At 44.4% G+C, this 23290-nt stretch overlaps 1 protein-coding gene across 7 annotated transcripts; it reads right to left on the minus strand.

Annotated features, from left to right (window-relative positions):
• Positions 1-1322: 1322 nt before the first annotated feature.
• Positions 1323-22808, minus strand: COIL (coilin). 7 transcript variants are annotated; one of them, XM_027975392.2, is made up of 7 exons: positions 22540-22808; positions 10305-11415; positions 10100-10186; positions 9569-9616; positions 6585-6654; positions 3534-3622; positions 1323-2275 (listed from the first exon to the last, which is right to left on the minus strand). In XM_027975392.2, the coding sequence occupies exons 1-7, from the start codon at positions 22782-22784 to the stop codon at positions 2210-2212; spliced, it is 1716 nt and encodes a 571-aa protein (XP_027831193.1). In that variant the 5' UTR covers positions 22785-22808; the 3' UTR covers positions 1323-2209. The 7 variants fall into 7 exon arrangements, with proteins under 7 accessions (XP_027831193.1, XP_027831194.1, XP_042111181.1 ...); XM_027975393.3 differs by lacking the exon at positions 22540-22808 and adding an exon at positions 12734-22217; XM_042255247.1 differs by lacking the exon at positions 3534-3622.
• Positions 22809-23290: the final 482 nt, after the last annotated feature.

Consider the following 23290-nt stretch of genomic DNA (forward strand, 5'->3'; position numbering starts at 1 on the left):
ATACAGTATTATTATCTATACCATAGTGTATATTGTACCCCCAGGACTTATTTCATAACTTGAAGTTTATACTTCTGACCTTCTTTACCATTTTGCCCACCTTCAGCCCATGCCACTGACAACCACCAATCTGTTCTTTGTATCCGTTTCGAAATTCGATAGGTGAGATCATATAGTATGTGTCTTTGTCTGATTTAAGTCATTTAGCATAATGCCCTCAAGATCCATCCATATTATCACAAAGGCAAGATCTGATTCTTATGCTGCTGCTGCTGCTGCTGCTAAGCCGCTTCAGTCGCGTCCAACTCTGTGTGACCCCATAGACAGCAGCTCACCAGGCTCCCCCGTCCCTGGGATTCTCCAGGCAAGAGCACTGGAGTGGGTTGCCATTTCCTTCTCCAATGCATGAAAGTGAAAAGTCAAAGTGAAGTCACTCAGTCGTGTCCAACTCTTCGCGACCCCATGGACTGCAGCCTACCAGGCTCCTCCGTCCATGGGATTTTCCAGGCGAGAGCACTGGAGTGGGTGCCATTATGGCTGACTATGTATACACACACACACCACTTCATCCGTTCATCCGTTCTTCACCCATCCATGGATATCAGTGACTCCATAGCTTGACTACTGTAAATGATGTTGCAATGAATATGGGAATACAGCAATCTTTTTAAGTCAGTGTTTTTGTTTTCTTTGGGTAAATACCCAGAAGTGAAATTGCTGGATCATATGATACTTTTATTCTTAATTTAAAAAAACATCGGGGGGCGCCTCCATACTGTTCTCCATAGCAAATCTACATTCCCACCAATGGCGCACAGGGGTTTCCTTTTCTCCATGCCCTCTCCAACAGCGATGATTTCTTGTCTTTCTGGTAAGAGCCACCCTAACAGGTGTGAGGTGATGTCTCGCTGTGGTTTTGGTCTCCCTGATGATAGTGGTGCTGAGCACTGTTTTCAAGCGCCCGTTGGCCTTTACTATTTGTCTTGTTTTCCAAACCTGGAAAGAAAGCATGCTCACACCAGGGCCCCAATACCAGGATGGCATCGTTCACGTTAATCTCTCTCTTTCTGGAGTCATGTTTCTTGTCTAAAAATCAGTAAATACCAATTCTGATGCACATCAATGTCATGCAACTTAGAGGCAGACATTTCCTTTGATCCAGTTGCTCCCAGAGCTAATGAACTCCACTGAACTAAGCCTTGCGACATCACAGTCTTTAGTCAAGGCAGACCTTCTTGTCACAGAGAATTTCAATCTTCTGCATCACTATAAAACAAGGTGGCGGTCCACAAAACTCGAACAAGATGACTCAGCACAGAAGCTTAGTCCAATATGATTTTATTTAAAAATCTGCACAGCCAAAGGAGGGGTCTGATGTTTTGTTAAAACAATTTTCACAGTATATATTTCAGCCTTTTTTAGCTTTGTGTTGAATAATAACAGAAAAGGAAATTTCTGTTCAAGACCCTCACTCCAGCACAGCACACTTAGCCAGGCGCCCGGGATCGAGTGGCTGGGCGGGTCACCCTGGCCTGAGCTCACAGTGAATCCTCCCCCTCAAGTAGAGCCCTAGTTCTTTCCCAAGCACACAGACTTATTTTCACTGCTCTCCACAGGCCCTGAGAATCCTTAAAGTTGAGAAAAGTGTGAAAGGATTCCGTAACTCATTGCCTGTAACAAACCCAGCTACTGATTAACTGCTGACGATCACAAGTATAAACACTTGAGATGTATAAGATGCTCCACGTTGAATGGAACAACTTAAATTTAAAAAAATTAAGTCAAGTAACATGCTTTCATGTTTTAAAACGTTACTTAATAAAACTTACTGAGACAAGATATACAGCACTTTCTGTATTTGGTATTACAAACTCCTACTGACGATAAGCTACTTGATGGTTGAAAAAAATAAAAAAGAGAAGAAACCGTACGTATTGTTTTATAAACGATGCCTGAAGGAATGTCATGTTGTAAATTCTGTTACTAAGATTAAGCCTGGGGAGAAAAAAAGATCTACAAAAGCAACACCCATGTGCTTTTAAATGGTGAGGTAGACTTTTTCCTATGCAGCAAATGGAAGATAACCGAAAATGCATACAGCTCACAAATCTTCTTTAAAAAAAAAACCGTTCAGGTTATAGTCACTTTCACAAATAAGACATTTATAAACCACGAGGTGGAGAGGTCAAACTCGGGGAAGCTCCACACTTTATGTGTTACTCGGAGATTCGATAATCAATCTTGGATCAATCAACTCTCTCCAAAAAACGGTTATCTGAGGAAAAACAGAAAATATTCAGTTTAGAGACGTCATTTTGAGGTCATATGAATTTTAGTCAGTTAAAAACTTCAATTTCCATTTGTGAAGAATGCTTGAGGACTGGAGGTAATTTGAGTCCCAGTAAATTCAGTTCAACTAGGGTAGAAGGCCTTGTTTACCTAGAACACAGCTAAATTTTATATTAAATATATTTCATCTTCCTTTGATTTAGAGCATGGGCTGGGGCTGGGTGGTACCAGCTGGTTACCAAGGGGTCAGAAGGATTTGCCCAACCAGTCTCTATGGACAAGCAGTCTGCAGACTTCTTGGGAGGCAGATACGGCCCAGAGGGTTATCACTAGATTGCCCATGCCCTTTCATGCAGCTCTATGGTTCTTTTCCTGTGCTGCCTAAAAACAGAGGAGCTATTTCATTTTACCAAGAGAAAGCAAAGCTAACGAAGGCCATGTGGATGAATAATGAGAGCCATCTAGTGTCCAAAAACGTAATTACAGGCCCTACTTCAGGCCTCAGTTTAATAAGGCCTCCCTCCAAGAGGAAAGCCTCCAACATTTAATTTTCCAGTGTAGTTTCCAAGAATACATTTCAACAAAAAAGTGGGACTGCATATATTGCAAATAAAGAAGTACAGGATACGGGGCCAAATCTGCAGAGCCTACCACAGATCCTAAAAATGTGCTTTTGGAGTAAATCCCTGAGTGTCATCTATCCTGAAGACAAAGCAAAACATACAGTCTGGTTAGGGTTTCCACAAGTTTACATTCCAGATAAAACGTGACTGTGCAATAGTAAAACTTCAGAATAATATCATAACATTTCAAATATAAACACCTTAAGAAGCGGTTTCTTAAATATAAATTCTATTCACTTCAATGCTACCATACTCTAACGAGGCAGCCATTCCAGCATCTCTGGAAGTCTGGCTGCCAACAAAGCTCTAAACCATATACTTCCTAAAATGGCAATTTAAGGACTTAAAATCAGAAGACAGATTCATCACTGTGTCATTCTTCAAAAGTATCTGCACTGTTCTACGTCAGAATCACGGTAACTCTTGGGAGGTAGTAGTGACTGTAAGGAGACACAGTGGAGACTTCTGGAGATCCCCCCCCCCCCGCCGCCCCGCAAGGCCGGGATCCTCTCTGATTTTATGCAAGCAGTGCAGGAAGCCGCAGCGTGTCACCCTCCAGACCACCAGCAGCCAGTCAAGCGAATGGACGACCACGCAATCCCAGAAGAGAAGCACGCCTACCCTCTTTTCCTGCGTCACAGCGTACTCCACTACCTCAGCTCCATTTTCGTTGTGATAAACCAAATCAAATTTCCCAGGTTCTTTCATGGCTGAAACCAGACGGTAGGAAGGAGAGACAATAAGTCATTTCCCAGTAGTGAAAAAGTTCCTCTACAGGGAATTCGTATCATTAGAAAAACCACCACAAACAAACTGCCCGTTGATGTGGAGGCTGGTGCACACAGGAAAGCATAGAGTGCTCAGTGACAGGAGATGCTCTGAAGCCTGTGCCGACAGACAGGGGCTTCTCAGGCACTCCCCAGTGACAATCCGCCCTTCCCAGAAAAGAAGTGAGCTGATGCACTAGCAATCCCAGAAGAGAGTGTGTAACCACAAGATAATCCCCAACACCCCCAGAACCGGTTTGTTTCAATAAGAGAAGGCAACGTGAATTCTGCAAAATTCTTATATCTTGCTGCGTCCGCAGACATTGTACATGCTTCCCTGGTAACACAGCAGCCCTCATTTTACATGGTAGGGTGGGGCTCTAGAAATGACCACACAAGCTGAAATCATGCAGAACAATCTTAATCAATGGGGAAACTGATGACTGTCTCACGGTTAAAATGTTTTGTCAAAACATTCAAACCTTTACTGTATAGGGAAATGAAAACACAGTACAACTGCCATTTATGTAGGACACTGACCCAACTTGAAACAGAAGCAATGAGAATCAGTGACAGAACCGTGACTGTTCTGTGTCCACACACACCCAGGTGGTTTGGACAGCGCTCGCCCCCTTGCCATCCAGCCACAGTGCAGAGCGAGGACCTTGCCCACGCCTGGCACAGCCGCCACACTCCTTTCCGTTTGAGTCCACTTTCAGCAAGATATCCTTTGAGGTTTTAACGTTATGAAATAGATCTGAGAGTTTCTTTCTCTCAGTTTTGCTCAGTTTTTTGCTGATGTAATTCCTAGGACATCCTTATTCCTTTCATCATGACCGCTCTCCTCGCTGATGTCAAGAAGTGCACAGGAAGCGCAAAGTCAGCATTTCCACAGTGAGCTCCTTCTTCTGCGAGCTCACTTAAATTCAGTGTGGATGTGACTTTTAGGGCTATCCCTTTCTGTTTCTTTGTCACTCCTTCACTGCTGTTGGCCAAGTCCCTATTCAATTATCCACTTTCGTAAAGCGACACGTGGGTTTATGACTGAGACAAGGAGGCACCACAACCACACCCTGTGCTACGGTGTGGGAACTGAGTAACAGATGCACCGCGGCCAGCGCCAAAACACTCTGAAAGAAGCAGGGTGACTAGTCCCTGGCCATAATGGGCACCTGCTACTGTGCAGTGGTCTGTGTGGGCTGGAGGGCTGGCAGTACTTCACACACTCACTCACAGCTAACAGGGGCCTCCCTGGTGGTCCAGTGGCTAAGACTCCACGCTCGCAATGCAGGGGGCCCAGGTGTGAGCCCTGGTCAGGGAACTAGAACCCACACGCTACAACGGGAGATCTACAACTCAGACCTAGTGCAGTCAAAGAAAGAAACAAATACTTTTAAAAAGGAGAGTTAATATACCAAGGACACTGGAGACTGGTTCTATTGAACAAAACCATGGTAACTTGAATTCATGTATATTAGAACTGTGCAAAGTGAGGACTACCTGTATTTCTGCTACAAGACAGATCAGGTGCTTCTTGATGCTCCCAAAAAGAAAAGTTCTAATTGGATATCATCACTGTCAATCACCTGACAAGAAGTGACCAGGCTGTGTCCACAGAATTTGACCACAGACAAACCTCTGTCCGACATTCCTAAGGAGGATTTCTTCAAATGAAATCTAATTAGAAGAGAGCTGGAAAACCAGTGTAAGGTTTTTTGTTTATGTTTTTTCTGGGTGCCCTCACACCTTGCAGGATCTTAGTTCCCCAACCAGGGATTGAACCTGAGCCCCAGCAGAGAAAGCGTCAGATCCTAACCACTGGACCACCAGGGAATCCCCTGAAAAATCTTTTTGCATGATTCCTGCATACTACAGTCTTAACTCTTTTACTATCTTATTTAAACATGAACAGAAAATTAATTCCTTAGTCTGCTAAAGAAAAAGGGATCGCCTCTAATCTCTGGGCAGGGACCCCTGCAAACACCACCCAAGTTAAGCCATACACAATAAAAGCCCTGTTATTCCAGGGTTTCAGAACCAAAAATGGGTGGGGTGATTCAGGCATAAAGCAGGGAACCATTTAAAATAATGCATGAGAGTGTGGCTACACTTATCTGTTTCAGACTCTTCATTTTCATTTAACACAGAGAAGTATGTTCATTTGCCAGCCTTTTCAAACAGAGCTAGTAGGTCTTATGAGTCACTGACTGGAGCTGTCTTTCTTTTATAAACTTTATCCCTGATGCATATATGCAATTTCCAGGTTTTGAGTTTTGAGGGGTTTTGTTTGGTTTTATTTTCTGGTTATACCACGCAGCATGGAGGATCTTAGTTTTCCCACCAGGGATCAAACCCACACCCTCTGCACTGGGAGCATGGAGTCTTAACCACTGGACCACCAGGAAAAGTCCCGAGGTTTTTTGATTTTTGTCTTTCAAGTGGATGCAAGAATATAAAACTAGCAACACAGTTTAAGTGCAGAATCTTCTCACATTTTTATCAAATTCCTCCCAAACTCTTATAGCTAACCCATCACATATAATTCAAAAGCAAAATTTTCAGCAACGATCCTGAGTTATCATTCAATTTAGGTCTCATAGACGTAACTTTTTTTGCCATCAATTTTCATTAATTGATGTAATTTTATGAAATTACATGGTTACAGTAATAAGAACAACGTGCCTAACAGTTTGGGGAACAACGCCAACAGCTCTCAGCAGACACGCAACCGCACTAGCGGAAGCGCAGCGCGGCCCACCCCAGGCCCTGCGCGCGGACAGAGGCAGCAGAGGGCCCCGTAGCCACGGCGGCCAAGGAGGCCGGCGGCGCCTGCGCTAGAAGCTGTTCACAAGCCCGTGCGGACGTGAAGAGCCTACGCTTTCGAATATCTTTCTAGAAGACTCACCAGGTAAGGATGAAAGAATTTCTATGTCTACTTGCTGGGTCTCCGGGTTATGGCTTAATATTCTTCCTTCCTTTCAAAATAAAAGTCCAAGTCAAAAATCACCATGTGAAATAGGATGAATGTACTAAAACCACTTAGAAATAGTTAAGATGGTGAGTTTTCTGTGAATTTCATTTCAACAAAATTTTTTTAAATGAGTCGACATGTATCTGAAACATGACTCCCACAGCAAGCCCCATTTCTCTGGTCTAAATTATCGCTGGTGCAGGCTCCACACGGCTAGGAACAGCCCCAGAGCCCACAGCCTCTAGTCACCCAAACCAGCCGGCCCTGCAACCCCGAGGAGGCCCGGACGGAAGCTGCTCACCCCTGCCCTGCCTCCCGGCCACAGCCAGACGCTGGCGCCTGGAGGCCTGCCTGGCGTGGCATCTCCTTTCTCTTGGGAAATGTAACTAATAAATTCCTCTCTTCAGTAGCACTGACTCTGCTGTGTTATCGCTCGTCACCTCCATAAATTAAAGTCCCATGGATAGATATTAGACAGGGTCGGGGGTTGGGGAGACTACATTCTTTGAAGATAGCTTTGACTTTTAAAGACAAGCTTAATGAATAAAGCTAATGATCTAGGTGGATAACAGCATTTGACATCAAAGCAAAACAGTAACACTGATGTTCACTCTTGAAATGGTTTGGAAAGTAACTTCAGAAAAGTCCTAAAAATACTGGAAACAAAGTAGCAAACAGCTTTCCAAAATAATAACTCTAATGACCAACATCTATTTAATATGCATTTAAAAAATCTGTATCATGTTGATGTATGGCAAAACCAATACAGTATTATAAAGTAATATTTTTTAAAAATCTACATCATCTATAATCAATGATTGATACAGCTTGTGGGACATATAAATTCTATGTTTATTTCCATTTCCTCACATACTGCAGAATTAAATTAATCATCTGTAGTAGGGTGAAAAAACATCCTGGTCTGCCAAAGACAGGTCCATTTATGCTTCCCTTCAGTATAAATTATCAATACAGTAGTAATCCTTTTCATTTGCAAGTGTTCTGATGTAGATGGTAAGTTATGTGGTCACCTATATTAAGGGACTAAGATGAAAAGATGGAAATACACCAAACACCCAGAACTAACCAACCAAATTTCTTCATGAACTGATTCTTCTTCTAGCCTGCTTTTGAACAAAGATTCTTACCAAGATTTTAAAAGACTTCCAAGGTATCAACTCAGATTAATTCATTGTTGTGCCTTATCTATACCACTATGTTAGCATATCAATTATTTCCTTTAAAAATGGGCTCACATTCTGAATCTCACATCAAAATAAGAAAGTATGCATTTTAACAAGATTTTAACACAATTTTGAATGGGTAAGAAAGGGAAGAAAACATGTAATTCTATAGTCCTACTGAGTCACACTTTTACTGAACTGTGATGAAGTTCATATGCCAGTATGAAGTCCCACACAAATATTAAATGAGGAAATTCCACGGATAATATTTGTGAATTACCTGTGGTTAACTGGTAAGGCAAAAGAAACCATATTAGATCATAGTAACCAATAGGAACGCCAGGCTGGCTGAAGCACGGCTGGAATTAAGATTGCCGGGAGAAATATCAATAACCTCACATATGCAGATGACACCACCCTTATGGAAAGTGAAAAGGAACTAAAGAGCCTCCTGATGAAAGTGAAAGAGGAGAGTGAAGAAGTTGGCTTAAACTCAACATTCAGAAAACAAAGATCATGGCATCTGGTCCCATCACTTCATGGGAAATAGATGGGGAAACAGTGGAAACAGTGTCAGACTTTATTTGGGGGGGCTCCAAAATCACTGCAGATGGTGATTGCAGCCATGAAATTAAAAGACGCTTACACCTTGGAAGAAAAGCTATGACCAACCTATACAGCATATTAAAAAGCAGAGACATTACTTTGCCAACAAAGGTCCATCTAGTCAAAGCTGTGGTTTTTCCAGTAGTCATGTATGGATATGAGAGTTAGACTGTAAAGAAAGCTGAGTGCCAAAGAATTGATGCTTTTGAACTGCGCTGTTCAAGACTCTTGAGAGTCCCTTGGACTGCAAGATCAAACCAATCCGTCCTAAAGGAAACCAGTCCTGAATATTTATTGGAAGGACTGATGCTGAAGCTGCAACTCCAATACTTTGGCCACCTGATACAAAGAGCTGACTCATTGGAAAAGACCCTGATGCTGGGAAAGATTAAAGGCAGAAGGGGACAAGAAGGGGTATGAGATGGTTGGATGGCATCACCAACTCATGGGACATGAGTCTGAGCAAGCTCCAGGAGTTGATGATGGACAGGGAAGCCTGGCATACTGCAGTCCATGGGACTGCAGAGTCAGACACGACTGAGCAACGGAACTGACTGAACCAATAGGAAATCATAAATATATGAAATAGATTCCCATGCCGAAAATAATCAAATTTTCTGGCTGAGTCTGTGCATGCGTGCTCACGCAGCAGGCTCCACTGTCCACGGGATTCTCCAGGCAAGAATACTGGAGTGGATTTCCATCTCCTACTCCAGGGGATCTTCCCGACCCAGGGATTGAACCCATATCACCTGCATCTCCTACGCCGGCAGATAGATTCTTTACCACTGAGCCATCTGGGAAGCCCTTTGACTGAGAGCTATTTTATTTCCTTTCAAAGATGAGGATCATGGGGAGGGATATTCAAATAACTCTGTGTATCTAAGCTGATTAGAAAAAACTGAGTAAAAAAAAATTTGTCATTCTCACTCTATATTCCTCCTAGGTATTATAACACGGAGAGACTTCAAACTGATATCATTAAAAAGTTTACATTTTGATAATATTTTTATTTTCTACTTTACAGCACTGTTTACTCCATAAAAATCTGTTATTTAGCAGTATTAAACATGACTTTAGCTTCTTTAATGTACTGACATTTGATTATTTGTAAATAAAGACCCTTACCTTGTAGTCAGAGACATCAGGAGAGTAATTGGATGTTAGTTCCAAAAGCTAAAAAAGAAGAAAAAAAACTCACAAATACAGATACCCCGTGTTTCCTTTTCCTTACTCCTAAGAAAACAAAACATGCCGTGTTCGGGTGCTTACTCCACCACTCAGGAAGCCCTACCAAGAGCCTGTAGCAAAACAGGGGTTCAAGTAGGAAAGGTTCTTTGGGGGGTTTTGGGAGGTTTGGAGGTGACATGTAGAGCCTTTTTTTATTGAGCACTTGCTGTGTTCCAGACATCAGGCTGAGCTATTTTTATTCACTCAGAAAAGAATTACTGGGCACCTACCACATGGCAAGAGAACATGAAAGATATGATTCAGGAAGAGTTTTTATAAATAAGTTAGTTTAATAATCCATTAAATTTTATTAACATAAATTACATTAACTTATAGGTACAAATATAACCTAATGTGCTAATGACTAAGTTTACCGGGACGAGGAATGAACTCTTTTGCTGCTAACTGCTGCTGTTTTTAAATACATACCTTGAATGCGATCTTCTCTCCGACTTGAGGGGCGGCTGCTAACAGTGGTAGGAGACTGTAGTCCTTCCTGTGTGTCTCCATGGGGTTCTGAAAAACAGCATGAGTCACCAGACTGTGTTACTGGTGAGAAAATGTGAACCCCGACATCTGCTCCAGACACACAGCACGAGGGAACAGGAAGACATGCGCTCACAGCAGTACTTACCTGGATGATGGTAGATGAGTTTGTTACCATTTCATTCAACTGCTGTTGCTTCTGATAGTCGGCGTTTCTATTTAAAACATAGGGAACAGCATGCCCTCGTCCTCGACCTCTGCCCCGCATACCCCGCCCCCTCGCTCCCTTCCAGGAAAGAAGGTCCTCTCCTCTACCCCAGCCTCTTCCCAAACTGGCGGGGAGAGTCACATTGGGAGGAGGGCAGAGGACTGTTTGGGTCCGACCGCCACTGTTTGGGTCCGACTGCTTCCATCCAGAGGCGTTTGGAGCCTGTGATGATGGCCCTGGACAATTTCTTCCTACAAAGAGGCCTACAGTCTTTAAGAACTCCGCAGTACACTCGGGGGTCCTTTTTGGCATCACGCATTGATCGTCTGACTCTGAACTCGAGTCTGAACTGGAAGATGATGTTCTGGAGGTCTTGCCCTTGACAGGGACAGAGGTAAAACCAGTTTTTGGAGCCACTTTGTTTGCAGCTGTGGTTTTCACGGAGGATCCGTCCTTTGACACGTCCGTCGAGATTTTCTCTGAGGAGTGTCTGACCTCCAAGATGACGTTGCTGAGGCCATCACTGGTTGATTCGTGGTAAGACTCAGACTCCGAGGAGGAATCGCGACTGTCTTTTGTACGGACGACCATGCCACCTTTCCTGTTGGCTTTCACAAGGCTGTTTCTAGCAGGAAGAGCTTTAGGGCTGCACTTCTGGAGGGCCCACTCTTTCACAGACTGTGCTTTAGAAGACTTGGGAGTCTTGGCATGTTTTTTATATTCACGTTTCTCCTTCTTCTTTGGCGATTTTTTTTCAGTCTCTCCATCATCAACCTCCACTGCATCACACGTGGCTTTGTTTTTCCTCTTGTTTTTTTTACTCACACTCTGGTCTGTGGCGGCTTTCGGTTCTAAATCCAAGGTCTTCTCACTGTTATTGTTCTCAGGCCTCTTCCAAAGCTTCTTTGAATTTCTGTAATCTAGTTCAGTTTCTTCATCTTCGTCCAACTTAAATGCCCGCTTCTTTGCTTTTCTAGGTAATAAACGAGTACTATCCCCATTACTAACTGTTACAGAACTCTCAGCAATTCCTCTCTCTTCTAATTTAACTCTGTTAAAAGAACAAGAGAGAAAGCTTTAGTAATTCATAAGCATGTCTCCAGGGCATAGTTATACGCTAACATGATTACATCAGGCAATGAAAAAAAGGTCAAATCACTTCAAGATAAAAGACTCTCTTTAACAAAATGATCTATGGCGTCACTTATGGTCAACTTTCAAACAACCAGTTTTATTTACTGATCATCTACTGCATCCTAAAATCAGATTTTTTTTTCATCTAAACACCATCGTGAAGTAGGTTTCTTTTCATTTTAAAACTGATCACAAAATTACAGTTCATACAATTAACTGCCCAGGACCCACAGCCAGTAAGTCACGGAAATGTAACTCAAGCTTGTTTCTCTAATTCCAAAGTTCACAACCTTTCCACTATGTTATGTGCCTACCCTAAATGGTGACAATGCTGATTACCCATTTTGCTTTAAGTTGTGAGCTATTTTTTAAAATCAGATTTCATTTTTATTTTGTTTGAATTTAGGAAAACACTGAACATGTTTTAAACTGTACTGACAGCCATTATAAAATTCTATAACATTTGGTGATTATTAATTTCATGTTGTCAACCTGGCTTCCCTGAGAGCTCAGTTGGTAAAGAATCTGCCTGCAATGCAGGAGACCCCGGTTCAATTCCTGGGTCAGGAAGATCCCCTAGAGAAGGGACAGGCTACCCACTCCAGTATTCCTGGGGTTCCCTCTTGGCTCAGCTGGTAAAGAATCCACCTGCAGTGTGGGAGAACTGGGTTCGATCCCTGGGTTGGAAAGATCTGCTGGAAAAGGGAACGGCTGCCCACTCCAGTATTCTGGCCTGGAGAACTACATGAACTATACATAGTCCATGGGGTTGCAAAGAGTCAGATATGACTGACTTTCACTTTCCATCTGACCAGGCCCTGGGGTACCCAGATAGTTGGTTAAACATTGTTCTGGGTGTGTCTGTGGGGGTGTTTCAGAATGCGATTAACATCTGAATTTGTACACTAAATAGACTGACTGCCTTTGTGACCAGGCGTGCTGCTAAGCCGCTTCAGTCGTGTCCAACTCTTCATGACCCTGTGGACTGTAGCCCACCAGGCAGCCATGTCCCTGGGATTCTCCAAGCAAGAATACTGGAATGGGTTGCTGTGCCCTCCTCCAGGGGATCTTCCCAACCCAGGGATCGAACTCCCATCTCTTAGTCTCCTGCAATGGGAGGCGGATTCTTCACCACTAGTGCCACTGGGAAGCCCACCTTTGTGAGCAGACGTCCCAGTGTGAATGAGACTCAGACTAAAAGGCTGAGCAAGAGGGAATTCCCACCCCCTGCCTACCTTTGAGCTGGGACATCAGAAGAACTTCTCTTCATTTAGACTAGGAATCAGACTGAAATATACCATCAGCTCTCCTGGTTCTCAGGCCTTTGCACTTGGGCTGGAAGTTTATCATCAGCTTTCCCGGGTCTCCAGATTGCCAACTGCAATCTTGGGACTCCTCAGTCTCCATAATCTCATGAGCCAAGTCCTTATTGAAAACCTCATTTCTACATCTACAGCTACAGCCACGTCTGTGTCAGCTCGAATTCTTTCTGTTTCTCTGGAGAACTCCAATACACAGTTCATCCAACAGCACTTCACTGTAGTAAAGGAATTCTGTTCCTCCATGGACTGGCGACAGTTAATTCTAATATGCACAGCCAGAGTGACAGAGACCTGAGTGAGCGTCACCAATGTCAAGCACGCAGTGGGTGTTTAAAAACGCCTGCTAAAAACAAACACTATTCTTGCAACATATTCACATCCAGGTGTACCTTTCACCAAGTACTTTTAGTGACCAGGGAACAATGCCGACAATCAGATTTGAAAATAAAGTACAACCAGTGAGTAATAAAACAGATTATAGGCATTCTTAAATTTTTGAAGGAACATTAATCCTATGGATTTATCTCAATGTGGTAGTTGAAAAAAATCCTCAGTTACCCTTCAAGATACACAAATATACAGACACATACACATAAAGATAAAATAAAAGCTATTGATGCCAGAAGGAGGACACAGAGAGAAATAAAACTCTGAAATAGCAGGGACTTCCATAATAAAAACTCATTACCTGCTGTCCTCAGCTGTGGATGTCGGCACCTAGGAGCAAGGAAGTAACCCTCAAGCTGGCAAAAGCCAGTCTGGGACACTGCGAATCTAAGAACTAGTGAGGAACTGCAGGGTACGGAACTTTCCGTACCCTCTTTCATCAGTTTGTTTTCACGTGTAGCGATGCAATGATTCGGGCTTCAGTTCTGAGATGCTGATGAGTACCAAACTTCTCATCACACTTTGAAAATAGATGCAGGAAATCCACACACCTATGGACACCTTATCTTTGACAAAGGAGGCAAAAAAAATATCACGGAGAAAAGACAATCTCTTCAACAAGTGGTGCTGGGAAAAGTGGTCAACTACATGTAAACGAATGGAATGGGGACACTTTCTAACACCATACACAAAAATAAACTAAAAATGGATTAAGGACCTAAATGTAAGACCAGAAACTATAAAACTCTTACAGGAAAACATAGGCAGAACACTCTGTGACATAAATCACAGCAAGATGCTACATGACCCACCTCCTGGAGTAATGGAAAGAAAAAAATAAACACATGGGACCCAGCTGAACTTAAAAGCTTTTGCACAACGAAAGAAACTATAAGCAAGGTGAAAAGACAGACCTCAGAGTGGGAGAAAATAACAGAAAACGAAACAACTGACAAAGAATTAATCTCCAAAATATACATGCAGCTCAATACCAGAAAAACCAACAACCCAACCAAAAAGTGGGCAAAAGACCAAAACAGACATTTCTCCAAAGAAGACACACAGATGGCTAACAAACACATGAAAAGATGCTCAACATCACTCATTATTAGAGAAATGCAAATCAAAACCACAATGAGGTATCATCTCAGACCGGTCAGAATGAGCATCATCAAAAAGTCTATACACAATAAATGCTGGAGAGGGTATAGAGAAAAGGGAACGCTCTTACATCATTGGTGGGAATGCAAACTGGTACAGCCACTGTGGTGAACAGTGTAGAGATTCCTTAAAAAAAAAAAAAAAAAAAACTGGGAATACAACTGCCATACAACCCAGCAATCCCACTGCTGAGGATACAACCCGAGGAAACCAGAATTGAAAGAGACACGTGTACCCCAATGTTCATCGCAGCACTGTTTACAATAGCCAGGACATGGAAACAGCCTAGATGTCCACTGGCAGACGAGTGGATAAGGAACCTGTCATACATACCACAGTGGAATATTACTCAGCTATAAAAAGGAACACATTTGAGTCAGTTCAAATGAAGTGGATGAACTTGGAGCCTATTATTCAGAGTGAAGTCAGTCAGAAAGAGAAAGACAAATACTGTATATTAATGCATATTATGGAATTTAGGAAGATGGTACCAATGATCCTACATGCAGGGCAGCACGGAGACACAGAGGTAAAGAGCAGACTTTTGGACTCAGTGGGAGGAGGAGAGGGTGGGATGATTTGAGGGAATAGCACTGAACCATGCATATTACCGTATGTAAAATAGATGCCCAGTGCAAGTCCAATGCATGAAGAAGGGCACGCAAAGCCGGTGCTTTGGGACAACCTAGAGGGATAGGGTGAGGAGGGAAGTGGGAGAGGGGGGTTCAAGGTGGAGGGGGAACACATGTATGGGACACGTGTTCCATATACCTGTGGCCGATTCAAACTGATGTATGGCCAAAACCATCATAATACTGCAACTACCCTCCAATTAAAATAAGTAAGTGAATGAAAAGGACACAGATGTCAGACTTTCTGTTCAGTCACTGCGGCTCATTAGCTCACTGGAACGCCGCACGCGCTGCACCCACTGCGGGCAGGACCCCGGCTTTCAGAGGAGCCTTCCAGAGCAGCTTGAGCGACACCTCACGCGTTCTCAAGACCAAGGGTCTGCGGGTGCTCGACCTGTGACTGCTGCAGCCTCGCCATCTGCGGCTGCTGAAGACAATTCCAGTTTGGAACATACTAAGGCTGAGAAGCTCAGTGCCAACCAGGGAACGAGAAACGGCTCACTTGCCCAGTGGTGGACGCTTCTCTGGCAATGCTCTTCATTTCTCCACTTGGATCACAGACAACAAATGTAACCGTCTGCTCACAAACAAAAGTGAATGAAGCTGTCCTTTTACAAAGAACAGTGAGCGACCTGTACAATGAGCAGTGAAGGCAGACGGCCTGTATAGTTTACCTGTCTAATTCCAAGAAATTTTTAAGACTCCCTGTTCACTCAAACTCTTTGCAGGGCAAACTGGGTAAAATGTATTAAAATGTAAGGTAGTCGCTTTAAATCTGCAAGTTCACTTTGAGGATTCTATCATATAGAAATAGAGAAGACATGATCATTTGTACTGCCTGACACCTCCCCACTCCCCCTAGTCATTGCCAAGGCCAAAGTGACTGAATTCAAATCTTCTTCTGCCTTTGGCTAAAAGTTTAAAGTATCATTATTTCAACTTATCTCATCTGTGAAAATCAGGGTAATAATATAGTACTCAAATGAGCTACCATATATGTTTAGAGCAGTGCTGGGCTACGAGCAAGAGCTATCCAAATGTTAGTTCCAATTTTTATTAATACAATGAATGTATTAATAAAATGAATGTCTTCTGAGGACAGGAGTTGGTGGGTTTTTAATGAACTTGTCCCATCAAATGGAGGTGAAATTCAAAAAAGTGGGTGTAAGCAGGAATCTGCAATCTCTTGGGGCCCCATGTGTCCCCCGCATCACCACCTACAGAGAAGTAAGTTGTCTGAGCAAGGGCACACAGTTAATGAGCCACAGAGCCAAAATTCGAATCCAGAGCTCTGAATTCAGACCCTGATCTCTTCATCATTCTGCTCTCCGTCACTCTTATCTGTCACACAATATTGAACAAAGGTAACCCACACACTCTTGGCATAAATACAGACCTGTACAACTTTTCTGGAGGCCAACCTGACAGTACTTATCAGATTTTAACATTTGACCAAGTAGTACCCCTTCTAGGAATGATCTTACTGAGTCACTGCTCACGTACACAAAGATACTGAAGAATATTCACCACAGCAGTATGTACAGGGAAAACCCAAGGGCATTAGACAAGCATGCTCCTTGATATGACAGAGAGGTGCGCCCGGCATGCTATATTCCTCAAACCATCAGCATGCCACAAAGTGAGACTTAGCATCAGGAGGCCCAGAGCTGCACGAGGAGCAGCAGCTTTAAAGGCGAGGACCTTCTCTGGCATCCAAGATTTCCGGAAACCGGACTGCTCTCAGTCTGGCTCAAACACTGTCTTCTTCACGCTCGCTGGCAGCCTCACAGACATGTCAGAGGGCTTGGCTGGCCATCCAAGGAGCTACTGATCACAGCACCATGAGATGAGAACTCGTCTCTAATGTTCTGTATTTAATAATAAGCATCAAACGTCACAGGGTCAAAGAGTGACCGAGGAGAGCAGGCACTTTCTCACAGAATGACTCTTCAACAGAGAGCTCTCACCTCACCTGGTCGCTCTCCAAGCCAGGGGCTGCCGGCAGGCCCCTGTGAAGCTCCCTTCAGGGAGTGTAGTAGGCTAAATTGTGTCCCCTTAAAATTCTTCTATGAAGCCCTAACCCCAGAGTACTCTAATGTGACCGTATATAGAGACGAGCTTTTGAAGAGGTAATAAAATTAAGGTAAGGCCGTTAGAGTGGGCCCTAGTCCACTGTGACTGGTGTCCTGATGAGAGAGAGAATTTGGACACATAAGGAAACATCAGTCACGCGCCTTTTTGTGACAACAGAGAAAAGGTCATGTGTAGACACAGTAAGAGAGATACCCACGAGCCAAGGACAGAGGCCTCAGTAAAAACCGAAACTTGCCAACATCTTAATCTTAGATTTTCAGGCTCCAGAATAGTGAGAGAGAACTTTCGGTTGCTTAAGCCTGTGGTATTTCATCAGAGTGGCCCTCGCAGACTAACGGGGCTCCAGGCAAACGGGAGTGCATCCTCTTCCCAGGGGGGATGGAGACCGCCTTCAGGAGGCCACTGTCAGCAGCCTGGGGGCAGAGCAGTCAGCTTCTGGGGGTTCAAAAGAAGGGGCTGTGAGGAAGCGACCGCGCCAGACAGTGTGGAGATGCTCTTGAGCCTCCAGGGTTAATTTCTCAGGATTCCCACAACCAGGCTCCACGTTCCCTCGTGAGAATTCTCTAAGCACTCCTGGCAATCCCAACAAAGCCCTTCTGCTGGTCACACTCATCTATTCGCCAAGTTAGTATTGCTTCTGTCTCCACAACTATACAGGGCCATCCAACATTTCCCTACCTCCCCTTCAGTTACTGCTGAATTCCCTGATCATTTGGGTTCCATCATGATCTCTCCTTTCTCCTTTTTGCACTTAGCAGCAAAACGTGGAATAACGACCCAGTCCACATGGCACAAGAAGATAGTATACAGAAACACAAAACTATTTTGCTCTACTCCAAAAATATTAGGTACCGTGGAGAAAAGAGATTGTGTTCTTCTGTAGCTCTGAAGAAAAGTGAGTCTGAGGAAGACGAGCAAATGACTGGGGACATGAAGTCGCAAAAACATACAGGACTTTTCCAAATTCAACTTTTTCCTACGGTCCGCCCCATTCACCACTGAAGCCAGCTGCCGAGATATTTTTGACATACGCGACTGTGCATCTGGTGTTTAGGAAGAAGTCTGCCTGCCATCGGTGCTGTATTTATTTCCTATAACAGCTTTCATAGTTTGCTTTTGACATTGCTAACTTCATTATAAAGAGTTTAATTTTCAGATGATTAAATGAAGTACAACTGCAATTAGCTATCAGCAAGTTATTAATTCATGAAGCAGGAGAGAGATCAGAAAGTAAGCATAACAGGACAGGATGCAATATTTATAATAAACAGTCCCTGAACTGCAGAAAGAACAGAATGAATAAAAAAGGAAAACAACTTTTTTTGAAACCTGGACTATTTCAAATTGTCATTGGAAATAGCTAAACGTTATTAGTAAATCATAGTGTTCCTGCTTTTATAAGAAAGGCAGAAAGATACATACATGCACTCAAAGATACAGCAACTGTTCCAAATTAAATTCCCTGATGCTATTAAAAAATCATATGAATCTGACATACTCTGGGAAAAAGAATATTCAACATTCAACAAAAAGCAAGCAGAAGGAAGTAGCCTGGTTCACAACTCTATTTTTTTTTTTTCACTGTAAATGAAGCTTTTAAAAAGAGGCCTTGATTTTGTACATACAAAATTAATACACAGAAATCACTTGCATTCCTATATTATAACAGTGAAAGATCAGAAAGAGAAATTAAGGAATCAGTTCCATTTACTACTGCAACAAAAATAATAAAATACCTAGGAATATACCTACCTAAGGAGACAAAAGAACACTGGAAGACACTGATGAAAGGAATCACAGATGACGCAGGCAGATGGAGAGACGCTCCACGTCCCTAGACTAGAAGAGTCACTATTGGGAAAGTGACTGCACCGCCAAACGCAACCTACAGATCCAGTGCTGTCCCTACCAAACTACAAGCGGCGTTTTCACAGAACTAGAACGAAAAAATCGCACAGTTCATATGGAAACACAAACGCTCCCAAATGACCAAACAATCTTGAGAAAGAAGAATGGAGCTGGAGGAATCAACCTTCCTGACTTCAGACTACACTACAGATCTACAGTCATCAAGACAGTGTGGAACTGGCACAAAAACAGGACTATAGACCAATGGAACAAGACAGAAAGCCCAGAACAAACCCATGCACCTATGGGTACCCTGTTTTTGACAAAAGAGGCAAGAATACACAATGGGGCAAAGATAGTCTTTTCAATAAGTGCTGCTGGGAAAACTGGACAACTACATGTAAAAGAATGAAATTACAATACTTCCTAAAACACCATACACAAAGATAAACTCAAAATGGATTAGAAACCTAAACGTTTCAGACCAGAAACTATAAAACTCTTAGAGGAAAACATAGGGAGAATATTCAATGACATATATCACAGCAAGATCCGATATGACCAACCTCCTGGAGTAATGGAAAGGAAAACAAAAATAAACAAATGGGACCCAATTAAACTTAAAAGTGTTTGCACAGCAAAGGAAACTACAAACAAGGTGAACACTCAACGCTGAGAATGGGAGAAAATAATAGCAACTGAAACATCAGACAAAGGATTAATTTCTAAAGTACACAAGCAACTCATACAACTCAATACCAGAAAAACAAACAACCCAACCAAAAAGTGGGCAAAAGACCTAAGCAGACATCTCTCCAAAGAAGCCTCACAGATGGCTAACACACACATAAAAAGATGCTCAACATCACTCATTATTAGAGAAATGCTAACCAAAACTATAATGAGATATCACCTCACACTGGTCAGAATGGCCATCATCAAAATATCTACAAACAATAAATGCTGGACAGGGTGTGGAGAAGAGAGAAACCTCTTGAACTGTTGGTGGGAATATACACTGATACAGCCACTATGGAAGACAGTATGGAGAGTCCTTTAAAAACTAGGAATAAAACCACCCTCTGACCCAGCAATCCCATCACTAGGCATAAACCCTGAGGAAACCAAAACTGAAAAACACACATGTATCCTGATATTGGCTGCAGTACTATTTACAACAGCAAGGACACGGAAGCAACCTAGATTTCACCTACATACGCACAAGGGGCTATTACTCAGCCATAGAAAGGAACGCATCTGAGTCAGCTCTAAAGAGGTGGATGAACTGGAGCCTATTATACAGAGTGAAGTAAGTCAGAAAGACAAAGACAAATATATATGAACAAAATCTATGGAATCTAGAAAGATGGTACTGATGAACCTATTTGCAGGGCAGCAATGGAGACAGAGATATAGAGAACAGACTTACGCACACGTGGGGTGGGGGAAGAAGGAGAAGATGGGAGGCATGGAGAGAGGAACATGGAAACATACACACTACAGACAGCCAGGGGGAATTTGCTGTATGGCAAGGAACTCAAACTGGGGCTCTGTAACAACCTAGAGGGGTGAGATGCGAGTGAGGTGGGAGGGGGATTCAAGAGGGAGGGGACAGAGGCATACCTATTGTTGATTCATGTTGATATTTGGCAGAAACCAACACGATATTGTAAAGCAATCATCCTCCACTTTAAAATAAATAAATCTTAAATTTTAAAAAAAGCAGCCCTAAATAAATCACTCCAATATATGAATCTGAACTGAAACTGTTAGGGGAAGCACACTGACTGAAACTGCCCACCCTGGCCAGGCACCATAATAACCATCTGCATGAGTTGTTTTAGGACAGGAGGTCCTGGTAAGGAACAGGGAACTAATAAGCCTCTTGATGAACCTGAAAGAGGAGAGTGGAAAAGTTGGCTTAAAGCTCAACATTCAGAAAACGAAGATCATGGCATCTGGTCCAATCACTTCATGGGAAATAGATGGGAAACAGTGTCAGACTTTATTATTTTGGGGCTCCAAAATCACTGCAGATGTTGACTGCAGCCATGAAATTAAAAGACGCTTACTCCTTGGAAGAAAAGTTATGACCAACCTAGATAGCATATTCAAAAGCAGAGATATTACTTTGGCAACAAAGGTCCGTCTAGTTAAGGCTATGGTTTTTCCTGTGGTCATGTATGGCTGTGAGAGTTGGACTGTGAAGGAAGCTGAGCACCAAAGAATTGATGCTTTTGAACTGTGATGTTGGAGAAGGCTCTTGAGGGTCCCTTGGACTGCAAGGAGATCCAACCAGTCCATTCTGAAGGAGATCAGTCCTGGGTGTTCATTGGAAGGACTGATGCTGAAGCTGAAACTCCAGTACTTTGGCCACCTCATGCGAAGAGTTGACTCACTGGAAAAGACCCTCATGCTGGGAGGGTTTGGGGGCAGGAGGAGAAGGGGACGACAGAGGATGAGATGGCTGGATGGCATCATGGACTCGATGGACCTGAGTTTGGGTGAACTGCGGGAGTTGGTGATGGACAGGGAGGCCTAGCGTGCTGCGATTCATGGGGTCGCAAAGAGTTGGACACGACTGAGCGACTGAACTGAACCAGAAGAGTTTGGGAAAGGTCAAAAGGAGACACCACCTGTCTACCCACCTCCCAGAATCCTCTCTGGCATCCGTCTTCCTGAACAAGGCTGCACCACCAGGAAGGGCTCTGAGTCAGAATGATTGGCTAAGGACAACCCAGAAACTAATCCCATCACCATTAAACCTGAGCCTGCAAGCCATGAGACAGAGCTGTTCTCCTGGGTTCCCTTACCCTACTGCTCTCCACCGGGTGCCCTTTCTCAATAAAAACTCTTGCTTGGTCAGCGCAGGTGTCTCCTCCAACAATTCATTTCCTACTGTTAGACAAGAGCCCAGTTTCGGGCCCTGGAAGGGGTCCCCCTTCCTGCAACAAAACGACTGGCTTACCATTTTACTGAGACATATGAGCCACACGTGAGCAATTTACACAAGACTGCACCTTCACACTCATGTCAGTGTCTGTCTCTCTCTTTTTTTTTAAGTTTCCAAAAGCGTATTTAAAACTTTGGTTTCCCAAGTCAAAGCCAAAAGGTTACAAACACCTATTTAACCGAACCCAAGTGAGACAGAGAACTGGGCCGCCAGGCGGTCCGGCAGGCGCTCCGAGGCCGGGGAGACCGCACCTGGTGACGAAGCCACGCCTGTTGGGCGCCCGCTGGGGCCCGCGAGCCGCCGGGGCAAGGCCGAGCCCGAGGCCGGCCCGCGCCGCGCACCTAACGACGGGGCGCGGCTGAGCAAGCGCTCGGCAAGCCGAGGCTGGACGGGACGCCGAGGCTGGACGGGACGCCGAGGCTGGACGGGACGCCGAGGCTGGACGGGACGCGGGCCCCGCCCAGACAGCGGGCCGGGGCTTGTCCGCGGCCGGGCCCCCGCGCCCCACGGGGCGGCCGGAGGCCCCCGGGCTCCCGGCAGGCCGCTCGCCGCCCCCCGCGCAGCCGGCCGCGCGGCCTCCGCGCCGGCGGCGCCCCGGCGTGTGCGCAGGCGCGCCCGCCCCCCGCGCCGCGCCGCGCGCGCACCTGAGGCAGTCGTTGTCTCGTACCAGGCGCGCGCTCTCGGCGGGGGGCAGGAGCGCCCCCTCCAAGTAGAGGCCCAGGAGGGCCCCGGAACTGAAGCCGAAGCGCTGGCGGATCAGGCTGATGAGGTCCGTGACGACGCGGCATCCGTTCAGGTCGATGAGAAGCCAGAAAGACGTGCAGTGCGGGGCGCCGGGCGGCGGGTAATCGAATTGAAGCCGTAGCCTAACCGTCTCGGAGGCTGCCATCTTGCTCGATGCGCAACGGAAGCCGAGAGACTCGACCGGGCGACCGAGAGGCGTGCTCGGGGCCCGCCCCCGGCAGCCTACGAGCGTGTGCCCCCTATTGGTGGGAGCGGCTGCGACGGAACGTTGTGAGGGCGCCGCGGCGCGGAGCGGGTTCCGTTCAGGACGGCGCGCCGGCAGAGGACAGCAGATAGGCGTTTACACCTTTTCTCCTGCGCGCTAGGTACGGTCCGCGTTCAGTCAACTGTCTAGACAAACCCTGCTCAGCACTGCTCTAAGATATTTGCTCATATACGTAAAATAACACAATCTATTCCGGATTGAGTTATTATTTCTAGTGGGACATGGTTCATCAAAATAGCATGAAACACCACACACTTTGTCACATAATTATTAAACAGGAAAAATAAAATGGGCATGGCAATATAGCTATGAATAAATGCAGCCGTGTGTGTGTGTTTTTTTAATCTGAATCTTTTGAATGAATATTACTAAATAAGACAGAGCTC

The sequence above is a fragment of the Ovis aries genome, chromosome 11, assembly GCF_016772045.2.
Source record: "Ovis aries strain OAR_USU_Benz2616 breed Rambouillet chromosome 11, ARS-UI_Ramb_v3.0, whole genome shotgun sequence".
Classification (NCBI taxonomy): domain Eukaryota; kingdom Metazoa; phylum Chordata; class Mammalia; order Artiodactyla; family Bovidae; genus Ovis; species Ovis aries.

Coding starts and splice junctions, on each gene's coding strand:
- COIL (XM_060394724.1), bottom strand. CDS start 22,784: ATGGCAGCCTCCGAGACGGTTAGGCTACGGCTTCAATTCGATTACCCG. Junction 9,617..10,099: donor GAGAGAAGATCGCATTCAAG/GTATGTATTTAA, acceptor CTTCTTTTTTAG/CTTTTGGAACTAACATCCAA. Junction 6,655..9,568: donor CTGATGTCTCTGACTACAAG/GTAAGGGTCTTT, acceptor TTATTTTGAAAG/GAAGGAAGAATATTAAGCCA.